The 13,069-nt window shown below is 42.3% G+C and overlaps 1 protein-coding gene across 1 annotated transcript; it reads right to left on the bottom strand.

Moving 5' to 3' along the window:
• Positions 1 to 1,486: 1,486 nt before the first annotated feature.
• FAM162B (family with sequence similarity 162 member B) lies at positions 1,487 to 12,821 on the bottom strand. The gene is made up of 4 exons (XM_028723254.2): positions 12,495 to 12,821; positions 10,239 to 10,350; positions 4,812 to 4,920; positions 1,487 to 2,910 (listed from the first exon to the last, which is right to left on the bottom strand). The coding sequence occupies exons 1-4, from the start codon at positions 12,658 to 12,660 to the stop codon at positions 2,812 to 2,814; spliced, it is 486 nt and encodes a 161-aa protein (XP_028579087.2). The 5' UTR covers positions 12,661 to 12,821; the 3' UTR covers positions 1,487 to 2,811.
• Between the last annotated feature and the right edge of the window lie 248 nt (positions 12,822 to 13,069).

Raw genomic sequence — 13,069 nt, 5'->3', positions numbered from 1 at the left:
TCTTTCCGTCTTCTGTTCCAGTCCTATGAGCATGATCAATGCAAGGACCTGCCATAGCCAGGCTGGGTGGAGACAAAGCAGCTGTGTTGCTTAGGCATCTTGCATAGCTATTGAAAAATTATCCTTCAGTGGCAGATGCGTATTGTGAGGAATTTATGCGTGAAGCAGCTCAGAGTACCGGTCGGCTGTTAGACACTTCCGTATCTCACATACATCTTGCTCCATCCCCTGGGAGACTTTTGCTCTCCATAGTTGTGAGAACTGCAAGTGCAGTAACAGATACATGCCTAGCCTTCTGTGATGCGCACAGGTCTCTGTAGCCAGGTTCACAAAGGCATTGTAGCAGCAATATCCACTTCTAAAGGGTTATGGAGTCAAAGTTTGCCAGTGGATGTGTTGTAATATTAATAGCTGTAGCTTATGTAAAGATAGTGAGGTACAACTAGGGGGGAAATGCAGGAATGCTTGCTGGAAATCAAATGTATCGTCGGGAGAAGAATTGTGCAGCTAGCTATGAATTCTGTTTGTAGCTTTGAACAGGTAACACTTGATATAAGGGTGAATTTGTCCCCTTTTTGAATAGGAAATGTTGGTCCTGAGTGTCTTATATCATTCATTCATTCATTCACTTTCACAGGTTAATGAAAGTGGTCAGTAAAAAAGATAAATTTATCAGAATTGCTCTAGAATTTAAAAAAAAACAAAAACAAATGTTCAGGGTTGACAGGGTATCCCATTGTTTTGCTATATTACAAAAATTGCCAGTTGTGCCTGCTCTTAATTGGAGAATTCAGTAGATACTATCATCAAAACATTTACATCTGAGCCAAACTCAAGACTTTATACAAACCGTAGAAGAAATAGAAATAGTAGAGACAAATGAATTTAATGTGTAATTTGGAAATATGTCTCTTTGAGTCTAGTCTATAACATGAATTTGGAAACTTCCGAGAATCATTGCTGAAGCTGTACGGTTTTATATGGTTAATTTGGATCTTTTAAATACCAGTATTTGATTTAACTTCAAATTCACTCTTATGCATGAAACTGAGAAGTTTTGATGCTTAATAGAGGGATGTTGGAGGTGAAACCTTTTATCAGAACACGTGTGAGTGGCAACTGTAGTCTCCTGGATTTAGTAGTCAATCCAAAATGGTTTGGGGTTTTTGAATTTGTATAATTAAACCATTATGGTGTTTCCCTGGTGCAGGTTGTGTGATTCTCACATAAATGCCTCATTTTGACATGACCTCAGTCTATGCAACCATGCCAAGTATTTATTTCAGATACGAAACCATATCTGAGTTTTGTTTTGTGTTTGGGTCCCTGCACTTTTATCATTGAATAATTTATTCATTTTGCTATTACATTTATAGTATTGCCTTTTTAAAAGGGTGGTAACAAAATAATGGGCATTCATTCAATGATTGGTTTACGTTTAGAAAATGATTATTAGTTGGATTGTTTAACAGAAAATAATTATTACTTTTACATTTGATTCCAGATTGATTTATTTGCTTGAACCTTATTAACTTATTAACCTGCAAATATGTTTGAAAAAATACAGATTATGAAACTGCTACAAAGATTCACATCTCCAATAAGAGTTGTTCTTAGTCATTATTGTTACTGTGTTTTTGAACATTCATTTGTAATTTGATCAATACTGCATCTTTAAAGACACACTAGAGGCTCTAACTGAACAAACTTACAAATAAGAACAGTATGCAATATTAGGGGATGTTACTACTATAAATGCTACAATACAAAACTAATAAAGGTATTTTGCAAAGGCAGTGTGTGTCTTCTGAATTTAGAACTTGCAGTATTTCTTCATAAGTTATAATAACTTTTCAGACCAGAAGCACGTACTGCACTGTTAGAAATCTCTACTGGAAGGCTTACAACCAAACCCAATGCATGGTTATTCAGAAGTAAGTTTATATTTCCTGCCCTCGGTCATATGTAGGTATGCAGAGCCATTACAATTTTAATTTACTAAGTTTTTAACTATACCACTTGGGATTGGGAAAATCAGATGGGACAGGAGAAAATCTTGTAAAATTCATTTGGACCAAATCCTATAAAGTCCTTATTCTTCAACTGCCATCTTGATTCAAAATGGCAGGTGGTGTCAAACATGAATGAAGAGTCCCACCCCCACCCTGGCAGCCCTCATGCTAAGTTTGGCAATGATATCTCAAGAGGCATCAAGATGTACAGTGGTACCTCGGTTTAAGAACTTAATTCATTCTGGAGGTCTGTTCTTAACCTGAAACTGTTCTTAACCTGAGGTACCACTTTAGCTAATGGGGCCTCCCGCTGCCACTGCACGATTTATGTTCTCATCCTGAAGCAAAGTTCTTAACCTGAGGTACTATTTCTGGGTTAACGGAGTCTGTAACCTGAAGCATCTGTAACCCAAGGTACCACTGTATAGGGAACAAACAAAGACAACAATATCAGGACAAATTTTGTTGAGTAACGAATTTTAGTCAGAAAAGCCACTGTTACGGTTGATGGAATTCTGTGTTTTCAGTTTTAACTACAAAGACCTTAAAAGTTCAAATAGAAGCAAAATAGCAGATGAAGCCTTTCAGAGCCAACTTTCGACTGAGCTTGATTTATTTATTCACTTGTGGTAGAAAAAAAATAATGATCTCTCTCCCAGTATTTGTTACACAAGTGGAAATGAAAGTTGTTAGTAGTAAGTTGTGTTCAACTTCAGTGTTTCCCATGGAGGGTATATCTTTTGCTAACTTGCCAATTTTGTGTGTTTTCTTCGTTCCCAGTTTCAAGAGCAGATGACTCTTATTTTGCCTTTTCCTCTGCTCTTGTTGCAGCCTCTTCACGCCACTTGGCTTTCTTTGCTAAGTTCCAGCTTGTGAGGGATTCATGGCGTTCAACAGCCTGCAAAAGTAGAGCATCCGCTTCATAGTGGCACAGTGAAAGGAACAGCTGAAAGATAGACATTATTCCACATACGGTGCCCCATGTGCTGGCATTGCAAGCGTAGCATCCTCAGAAATTTGACCTGTAAGAGTGCAGAGTGTTGGAGAAGGGAGATCTGGGTTCAAACCAGTAGGAAGCTCCCTTTGAGCAATCACTCTCTACCCAATCCCTTGTAGGAGTGGAGTTTGCATGCTACTCTAAGCTCCTTGGAGGAAGAATTGGGTATAAACATAATACATGAAAACCAAGCGGTGGCCCCAATAACCTAGAGCAACCCTGTGCCTTCAAGATGATGTTCCAATACCCATCAGTCACACAGTACGGCCAACAGTGAAGGGGTATGAGAGCTGGAGTACAGCAACATCTGAAAGCGGCAGGGGTGCCTTGTGCCCATTGGGACTAGTAGGGTGGAAGGCTGGGAGCCCAACAGTAGGTGGTGCCAGAGCAAGAGAGAGGCAGAGCTAACAAATCTAGTTTTGCCTCCATCTCATCTGAATTCTACAAGGGGCAACACTGAGACACAAGTAAGTAAGGTGGCAGGCAGGTGGGAACTGGAAGAGAGCAGACCAAGGTTGATGGGCCAGTGCCCCTTTTGCCCAAATGGACCAGTCTCCACTGTCCTCACTCCTGACGTGACGGCAGATGAATCCTTTGCCCAGCAGTTTATCTCATTTGAGCACTACTGTTGACTGCCCAGCCTAAGTAGCGTTGACATACCTCGTGCCAAAACATAATGCAATGGCTTGGAAAGAAACTGCTGCAGCAGTTGGCCTTTGTTCCGAACAAACGTGCAGGAGTAATAAGTCTGATGGTCACGCTGTGGCCCAGATAGTAAACAGAATCAGACTAGATATTTCACAGAATCAAAGCATTGTGGAGTTGGAAGGGTCATCTTGTCTAACCCCCTGCAATGGAGGAATCACAGCTAAATAATTCCTGGCAGATGGCCATCCAGCCTCTGTTTTAAAACATCCAGTGAAGGGAGAGGCCACCACCTAACATTTAGTCGGAATCTCTCTTCTTGTAATTTGAATCCACTGACATGGGACCCACTCTCTGGAGCTTGCTCCATCTTCCATGTATCAGCCCTTCAGATATTTGAAGATGGCTATCACATCACAGGGACACGGGTGGTGCTGTAGGGACGCGGGTGGCGCTGTGGGTAAAAGCCTCAGCGCCTAGGGCTTGCCGATCGAAAGGTCGGCGGTTCGAATCCCCGCGGCGGGGTGCGCTCCTGCTGCTCGGTCCCAGCGCCTGCCAACCTAGCAGTTCGAAAGCACCTCTGGGTGCAAGTAGATAAATAGGTACCACTTACTGGCGGGAAGGTAAACAGCGTTTCCGTGTGCTGCGCTGGCTCGCCAGATGCAGCTTTGTCACGCTGGCCACGTGACCCGGAAGTGTCTCTGGACAGCGCTGGCCCCTGGCCTCTTAAGTGAGATGGGCGCACAACCCTAGAGTCTGTCAAGACTGGCCCGTACGGGCAGGGGTACCTTTACCTTTACCTTTTATCACATCACAGTCGTCTCCAGGCTAAACATACCCAGCTCCCTCACCCGTTCCTCATACGGCTTGGTTTCCAGACCCTTGATCATCTTGGTCATTCTCCTCCTCACACATTCCAGCTCGTCAATATTAAATTTTGGTGCCCAGAACTGGACACAGTATTTCAGATGTGGTCTGACCAAGGCAGAAGAGAGTGGTGCTATTACTTCTCTTGATCTTTATTTCTAGTTTATTTAAAGGTGTTTTTTGTTTAGTGTGAAGCCGTTGTAACATTAGGCAGAAATCAATTTAACAATTGTGATTTTTAAAAGAAAATTGTATCAAAATCCAGAAGTTTCCCATGGAACAATACATACCCTTTTAGCAGAGGCAATCACAGCAAAGCAAGCCATGATTGTGAGGGCAATCATAATGTAACAGGCCTTTACTCGGGCTTTGTTCCTTGCAGCATCCAGCATCTCGGGCCTGCAAAAGAAATTGGGTTGGAACCAATTGGAGCAGTGTTCTTCAACAACCTTGGGCCACCCAAATTTGGCAAGCAATTATGGGAATTATCTTCCAGCTTCTGGGGACAAGCACCCAAGGCTAAGGAATACTAAATTAATGTGTGAAGTACTGAAATGTTTTTAATTGCTTTGTTTATACTCACAAAAGATACATAAGGACTAAATTTTGGGGGTATTTTTTTTAGTAATTTGTAATTAAAGCCATATTTGGTTATGTGGGTGAGAGCAAAAATTGGGGGGGGGGCAGGGAAAATGCTGAAAATTGCCTTCCTCATTCCACCTGTTGGATATAATCTGCTGAGCTGTGAGCCCTAACCATTTCTGCCTGAAAGTAAATCCTATTGAATTCAATGGGGCTTACTCTCAAGTAAGTTTGGTTAGGATTGCTGCCTTGCTTAGGAATGAAGATCACTGACTTCTGTGCTTTCACTGAATTTCTCCTGTGAATAATTATTATCAGTAGTAGTATTTATGTATTTTTGTCACATTATACAAAGAAGTCTCAAAGTGACATAATTAATTGAAATCAATGTGGATGTGGTTTTATGTATGCTGAATTCCCAATAAAGTTTTTGGAACAGAGTATCCCTTAGGGATGGACAGATCTGTCCATTTCAGATTCTCATTTTTCCAATCTTAAGTTCAGTTGTCCACATTTCCATATTAGTGTGCTTTTTAAAAAAGTTCTTGTGAAAATTTATCAGCATCTTGGAGAGAATTTCTCTTGGCATACAGATTTTTAAAATGCAATTTTACCTAACTGACATTTTTACAGATCAGTTCTCCCAAATATATTCCAATTTTGTAGGTGGTTGTCAGTAATGTATGCATTTATATGCTTATTTAATCCTAGGTTATGCCTTTTGGTACACATTACTGTACTTGGCTGGAGAACTGGATTGCAAAATTATGACAAATGCAAATTTTTGAAGCACGTTTGTATGTATTTTGGTACGCATATTGCTTTGGAAAACTCTAATTAGGTAGGTTTGGCTTTAAATACAAACCAAATCCAATTTTTCCCAATTCCTGTGTGAATGCATCACAAACAAAATATGTTTGTTATTATAATCTCTCTCTCTCTCTCTCACACACACACACACACACAAAAACACTTGCAAAAGCAGCCTTGAATATTGGGAAAGAAGCTTCAGAGCTCCTCTCTTCCCAGTGTGGGGAGACAAGACTAGATAAACCTGCAGGCAGATGGATTTCATAGTATTAAGGACTAAATGCATTTAGAATTGAACAAATCAAAAACAGGCCAGCCCATTAAACCCATTAATCACTAAGTCACTTGCCGTGAGAGGAGCAAAGCACGAACTTGTTGGGTTAAATCAACTAATTGTTATTTCATGGCCCACTAATTGGAACTTTTTGAAGAAGCAGATCAGTGCCTTAAACCGGAGTCATAAAACAAGCAAGACAGACAGACGTTATTACGATTCCCTGTAATCTCTCCCTAAATGCAGGATCTAACAGTTTCAGGGGGCCCCAAATTGTTTGGGAGGAAGGGCTCAAAGCGGTCCAATATTAAATTAAAAATTAAATTCAAACGGGATCCCAACTAGTGAAATGTCACAGCTTATGAATATTATAGAATGGTAGGAGCACTGGAAGTGGAGGGCTGTAGCCAATTTTTGCCCTATTCAGAGTAAACCCCTAATTTGCATCTCACTGCCCTGATGTGCCTGGAAAAAAGGGTCACTTATAGAGTCTGTAAATAAATTAAGACTGCCATACGTCCTGATTTTCCCAGATATTACTGGGATTTCAAAGGCAGAATTGACACCCGGTGCCTTGTCCTGCATGTTGTTGTTGTTGTTTAGTCGTTTAGTCGTGTCCAACTCTTCGTGACCCCATGGACCAGAGCACGCCAGCCACTCCTGTCTTCCACTGCCTCCTGCAGTTTGGTCAAACTCATGCTGGTAGCTTCGAGAACACTATCCAACCATCTCTTCCTCTGTCGTCCCCTTCTCCTTGTGCCCTCAATCTTTCCCAACATCAGGGTCTTTTCCAGGGAGTCTTCTCTTCTCATGAGGTGGCCAGAGTATTGGAGTCTTAGCTTCAGGATCTGTCCTTCCAGTGAGCACTCAGGGCGGATTTCCCGAAGAATGGATACGTTTGATCTTCTTGAAGTCCATGGGACTCTCAAGAGTATCCTCCAGCACCATAATTCAAAAGCATCAATTCTTCGGCGATCAGCCTTCTTTATGGTCCAGCTCTCAATTCCATACACCACTAGTCTTGCATGTTAGGCAAGTCAATTGAAAAATCCTGGGGTTTGTTTGTTTTTTGTAAAAATCAAACACAAAACATTGGGTTTTGTCTAAAAATCTTAACAATTTTGGGGTCTTCCTAAAAATGACAACCCTAAAATAAATGGTGTAATTTTGAGTAATAGTGTTGGTACATAAGACCCATTTGTCATTGCAAAAGTATTTGCCTGCTTTCATTTTAAAAACAGCCATGGGAAGCTGCATGCTACAACAATCCTTTGCTATTAAAGGTCAAAAAGTTACAGCTGATGATCTCTTCATGCAAACAGGAACACAAACAGATAAAAAGCACAGCGCTTTTCTGTGGTGACAGGGATGAACAGCCAGCAGAAAATGTTACATTTAGCTTATCAAATGCTTGTATTTCAACAGGATAGAAACAATGATTTTTTTTTCAAGGAAATGAATGTGGGAGTAGATGAGTGCACACGAAAAAATGCCCTAGAAATGTTATTTCATCCTCAGTCTTCTCGGCCACATGTAGCAAAGGGAAATGCAAGCCTTTGAGTTGTTTGCCTGGCATTGGCCATTGCTGTTATGATTCTGCAAGCAGGCCACAGCTTTTGCTGCTGTGGCTGTGGCTGCTCTGAAGCAATGGTAACAGAGAAAGCTTGTAGCCTTAAATTCTATCTGAGAAGGGGCTGAAGGGCCATGTATTCCCACCCTGCCACCCACCAGGCCCATCCTTGATGCGCTGAGTGAAGTCTGAAAGGGGACTGTAAATGCATTCAGCTGAAGGCACTTGTAGTCCTCCCCAGAAATCAAGAACACATGGATAAAATTTAAGAAGGGCTGAGTCAGCACTTAGGTAGTACCTTGCTTTGCATAACCTTGGAGTTGCAGGAGTATGGGAAAGTCCTGCAACTGCTCATGAAATTTACAGACACCAGGACGGTTATTGCATGAAATATCTCATCGTTCTGTGGCTCAGTGCGGGATTGCTGAACCAGTTTCTCTCCATTTTTAACTTCTCAAATCTTCAGTTCTCCACATTTCTACATTGGTTTACTTTTCAAATTAAAAAAAAAGTTCTCTTGAAAATCCATCTGCATTTTACTGCAAATTTCTCCTAATAAACACACTTCTAATACAATTTTGTGCGCAGTTTCCCAAGCAATAGAAGACATTTTTTGTATGTTATTTTGGCTAATATATAATATGCATTTTTATGCACACTTTCCTCACATAGGTGCATTTTGGTACACATCGCTTAGCTGGAGACCTGCATTGCAGAATTGGGAGAAATTTGGATATGAAAGATGGCTTGTTTTGGTCCACAAGTTGTTTGGGAAGTGAGAATTAAGTAGATTCTCTTTTAAATGCAACAAGAATCAAATTTCACCCCTATCCCTGTGATCAAGGTTAACCTAGACACTATGATAAGCATATGGCTGGCACTAAAAATGGCCACCATGCATCCAATACCCACTCCATGACATCCAGTAGAACTTACTTTGTGTCATAATGGCGCAGGGAAACACAGAAATTTGTAACACCATGCAAGAAGTACAGAGCCTAGAGAAGAAAGTGAGACATGCAATAGCCATTTGGGGCGACAGCAGTAATCCATTGCAACATCTAGTCTGGCCCTTAGCTGCACGTCAGGCATGTAAACCATGTAGAAATCAGGCTGAAAAAAAACAAGTTGACTGTGTAGTTCAGCTGTGCATTGGTGCATGTCTGATGCTAAACTGCCCCATACCAATATCTCACTCACATATATTGCTTAAGCCTGCTGATATGCAAAGCCATTATTGTGTGTGTGTGTGTGTGTGTGTGTGTGTGTGTGTGTGTGTCAGTCATTTCCTTTCCGACCTTTAAGTGGAATATGAACCTTGCCGTCCAATGTGGAGTTGACAAGAACACATTGTTCACACAGTTTATAAACAAATACGGACACCATCCGCCTTTGATCACAGTTTGCGTTTCAGATTTCCCCCATGCCCTTAAGCAAAATAAAAACGTCATCTTGTATGTGTGATAAGCTAAGCTTCAAAATCCTTAAGGCCATATCCTGGTTTTCTTCAACTAAAATTAAAATTTTCCTAATGGAAAATATCGGCAGGATTAAGCCTATTTGTAGATCACTAGCAGCTCACATCCCATCGCTCCAACCAGCATGGCCAATAGTTAGGGATTAAGGGAGTAAGAGGCGGATAGAGTGGTGCAGTGGAACTAGGCAGTAAGCTGCCGAGGAGGGCACCTTCTCAAAGCCAGGTAAACACTTGCCCAGCCTCAGGAAGGAGGCTTGAGGGCTCTGACAGGGTCCTCGGGTCCTCCTGTCTCCTTCCCAAAGCAAGAGAAGCATTGGGAAGGAGGTGGGAGGGCTATAGGACCCTTTCAGAGCCCTTATGCCTCCTTCCCCAAACCCCAGCACAATGAGGACTGGAGAGAAGGCATCAAATGTTGGCCTTGCACAGGGAGGCATATTACTAAGGTCCACCCTGATGGGAGTTGCTCTGTAGAGCACTAGTTTGGCAAACCATGAGATAGTCAAGTGTCACGCTCCCATTGCCTGACTTTTGCAGTAAGAACATAGGCTGGAAAGCTGGATTGGCCATAGTTTCTTATCACACATAAATAAAGCAAAATATAAATACGTGAGTGCATATCTGTAAAAGTTTAGTGCAACTCAATGATGGAAGCCAGCAAATATATTTGATTTACATGATGTATGTTTTGATTGCAAGGTTCATCTTACAAAACAAGGAGAACAGGGGTAGGGAACCTGTGACCTTCCAGATGTTGTTGGACTCCCACTGCCATCAATCCCAGCAGCATGGCCAATGGTCAGGGATGATGGAAGTTGTAGTCCAACAACATCTGGATAAAACCATGTTGACTATTCCTGAGCTAGATGGATAGCTTTATTTTTTCAAAAGTCTTCCATTCTCCACTGTCCTCCCTTCCACTAAAGGATTGTGACTACTTCTAAAATATGGCAGTAGTTTTTCCTCAGCGTAGTGTTTCTAGTGGTTGAATAAAATGAAGTACATACGGGATCCTTGGAGGAATTTCATCTTCCTTTCTGAAGCGTCCAGTCCACAGGAGGATTTTCTTGTCAAATGTTGAGGGTTTGTGTCCGCCAGGCACTTTGTACACCTTCTCGGCTTCAAGATCCAGTAGACAGAACATCATGTCAAATCACAGCCATGGAAAGGGTAAGGAAATAAATGTCTGTGCTCAGACAGACAGACAGACAGATAGATTTCAGCCGCTTCCAAACAACCTCTGTGTGGAGCATTCATCCTGACTTGTTTGCAGGGTCCTTTCCTCATCACTTTCCTTATTGCAAAAAGTCTGATTTATTTTGGGCCAAATCAAGCCTCACTTTCTACTTGATGCTTTTAATTGGAAAAGTCAGGAAGGAACCTGAGAGCTCCTGTATGCATAGCTTGAGCTCTGTTTCTGTGTTATGGTCTCCCTTCCTCCCTGTTCTGAGTGTCCCCAAGGCTTTGAAATCTAATCCTAGAGAAGGCATGTCCAAAGTCCATTTTGGGGGCCTAATGCGGCCCCCTGTGGCAGTTTATTTCCTGGGGTAAAATCCTAAAAAAACCTCAACACTTCAATCCTTTAAAAAGGTCAATAACTTTGGTTGGTCCCTTGGTTGGCCCTCATGGCTCTTCACTTCATCAAATCTGGCCCTCCTTGAAAAAAGTTTGGACACCACTGTCCTAGAGGAATATCATCCTTTCCCCCTTGCTGTTTGTCTTCTCTACAAGTAAGGGTAATCATTTTTAAAAAATGGTATTGGGCCCTGAGTTTGAAACCAGCACAAGACATTTTGCTGCCTGGGACAAAGGATAAAATGACACCTTTCCTCCATTCAATTACAAAAGCCAGCTGGAATGGCAGCTGAATCATACTTCAGCACTGTAAATGGGGCAATGCCCTCCACTGTATCTGAAACCAGCAGGTTAGCATAGGGCAAGCTGCTCTGGCCTATACCATCTCCCCCACTGCTTGCTACCCCTTTTGTGCCTAAGGCACCTGCTTCACTCTGCCTAATGGTAGGGTCAGCCATGTTGAACAAATGCCCTTCCCAGCTTGCTCTGCCAGATCATTCCCCTCCCCCTGCTGCTGGTTTCTTTGTTGTTGCTACTGCTTCCTGTTCAATCATTTTGGAGTAGCCCAGATTAGTTATTTCATTATGCATTTGGTGTAAAACACACACACACAGTTAGATGCTTTGGATCAAAAACAAGATCCAAATATTCTCTTGCATATATATGAATAAGGCATGAATGTAAAATTCAATCCACTCTATATTCTATTTTTCTGTATTGTTATTGGTCTTTGCAGGTTGGTTTTAGAAATGTTGAGGGGGTGTGTGTGTGTGTGTGTTGTAAGTCACCTTGAATCGTTTTTGGGAAAAGGCAGGATATATATATATTTGAAATTTTAAAAACCCCAGATATACTCTGTATGCTTATAGTGGGTTGCTGTTTATGCCAGGTCAAAACATTCAACCCCCAAAAAGTTTTAAACCATCATTGCAACTGAGCTGGGCACAGTAACTGAAGCAAAGCTTTTCAAGTCAATAAATACAAATAACTCTAATTCTGATGTAATAAATACAGTGGTACCTTGGGTTAAGAACTTAATTCTGGAGGTCCGTTCTTAACCTGAAACTGTTCTTAACCTGAGGTACCACTTTAGGTAATGGGGCCTCCTGCTGCCGCCACGCCACCACCACACATTTTCTGTTCTCATCCTAAAGCAAAGTTCTTAACCCGAGGTACTATTTCTGGGTTAGCGGAGTCTATAACCTGAAGTGTCTGTAACCTGAAGCGTCTGTAACCCAAGGTACCACTGTATTAAAATCAACCATAACACTCTCTCTCTCCCTCTCTCTCTCTCTCTCTCTCTCTCTCTCTCTCTCTCTCTCTCTCTGTGTGTGTGTGTGTGTGTGTGTGTGAGAGAGAGAGAGAGAGAGAGAGAGAGAGAGAGAGAGAGAGAGAGAGAGAGAGAATCTGCAACTGCACACAGAGAATTCCCACAGGGATCAATAGAATCCTGTCCCTTTTTCTTCCAGTGCACTTTTAGGCAACACATCAGGGCCAGCCCTGCCATTAGACAAGATGAGGGAGCCACCTTGAGCAGCAGATACTGGAGAGTGTTGCTGGCAGATCTCCCTCTCCTCAGGACCGCCATTAAAGTCAGAGCCTAAAATTGTCTAACTGCACCACTGATGGGATCTCAAAATCAAACTACATACAGGGTGGTGCGTTAACACTCCTTGTCAGCTACTCACTTGAAACTGTTGCCCCCGAGCTTCTGTTCTGATCTGTGCAGGACAATGCTGTGGAGCCCAGGAGCCCTGGTCCTAGAGGCCGGCGCACAGGAGCACTGAGTTGCCCCACTTCCGCCAGGAGCCGCCCAAACTGGACGCGGATGCGGGTCCCGCTTGCAGCCAGCATGGCGAGGGCAGCCCGTTTGAGTGAAGAAGGAAATCAAGCAAACCCTTTGCTTCCCACGAGTGGTGTCCAAGCTGCAAAAACAGCAACCCAGAAATGACATCCAACTCCTCAGCATCTGCCTTTATCATCTCTGGAACCGCCTCTCCATGCCTGGGAACAGCAGAAGCGTTTTCCAGTCTCCTTGATCATTTGCCAACCTTTCCTCCCCTCCTCCTCCTCCTCCTCTTTTCCTGTGTTTCTCCATGTTCCAAATGAAAATGAAAAAGGGATCCCTTTCCAGGTTTCCCTAACCTTCGCTAGAAAGCAAGGTTGATGCTGCATTTTATTGTCTTTGTTGCACTTATATTAGTGGGGTTATTTTGTATTTTAATACAGTATTTTGGGGGACATAGGAAACTGTTTGCTACAG

This window comes from Podarcis muralis, chromosome 3, assembly GCF_964188315.1.
Source record: "Podarcis muralis chromosome 3, rPodMur119.hap1.1, whole genome shotgun sequence".
NCBI classification, from domain to species: domain Eukaryota; kingdom Metazoa; phylum Chordata; class Lepidosauria; order Squamata; family Lacertidae; genus Podarcis; species Podarcis muralis.
Note: the sequence above shows the minus strand (reverse complement) of the source record. Positions and strands in the feature narration are given on the sequence as shown.

Coding starts and splice junctions, on each gene's coding strand:
- FAM162B (XM_028723254.2), bottom strand. CDS start 12,660: ATGCTGGCTGCAAGCGGGACCCGCATCCGCGTCCAGTTTGGGCGGCTC. Junction 4,921..10,238: donor GAAATTCCTCCAAGGATCCC/GTATGTACTTCA, acceptor TTTCTTTTGCAG/GCCCGAGATGCTGGATGCTG. Junction 2,911..4,811: donor TGATTGCCTCTGCTAAAAGG/GTATGTATTGTT, acceptor CTACTTTTGCAG/GCTGTTGAACGCCATGAATC.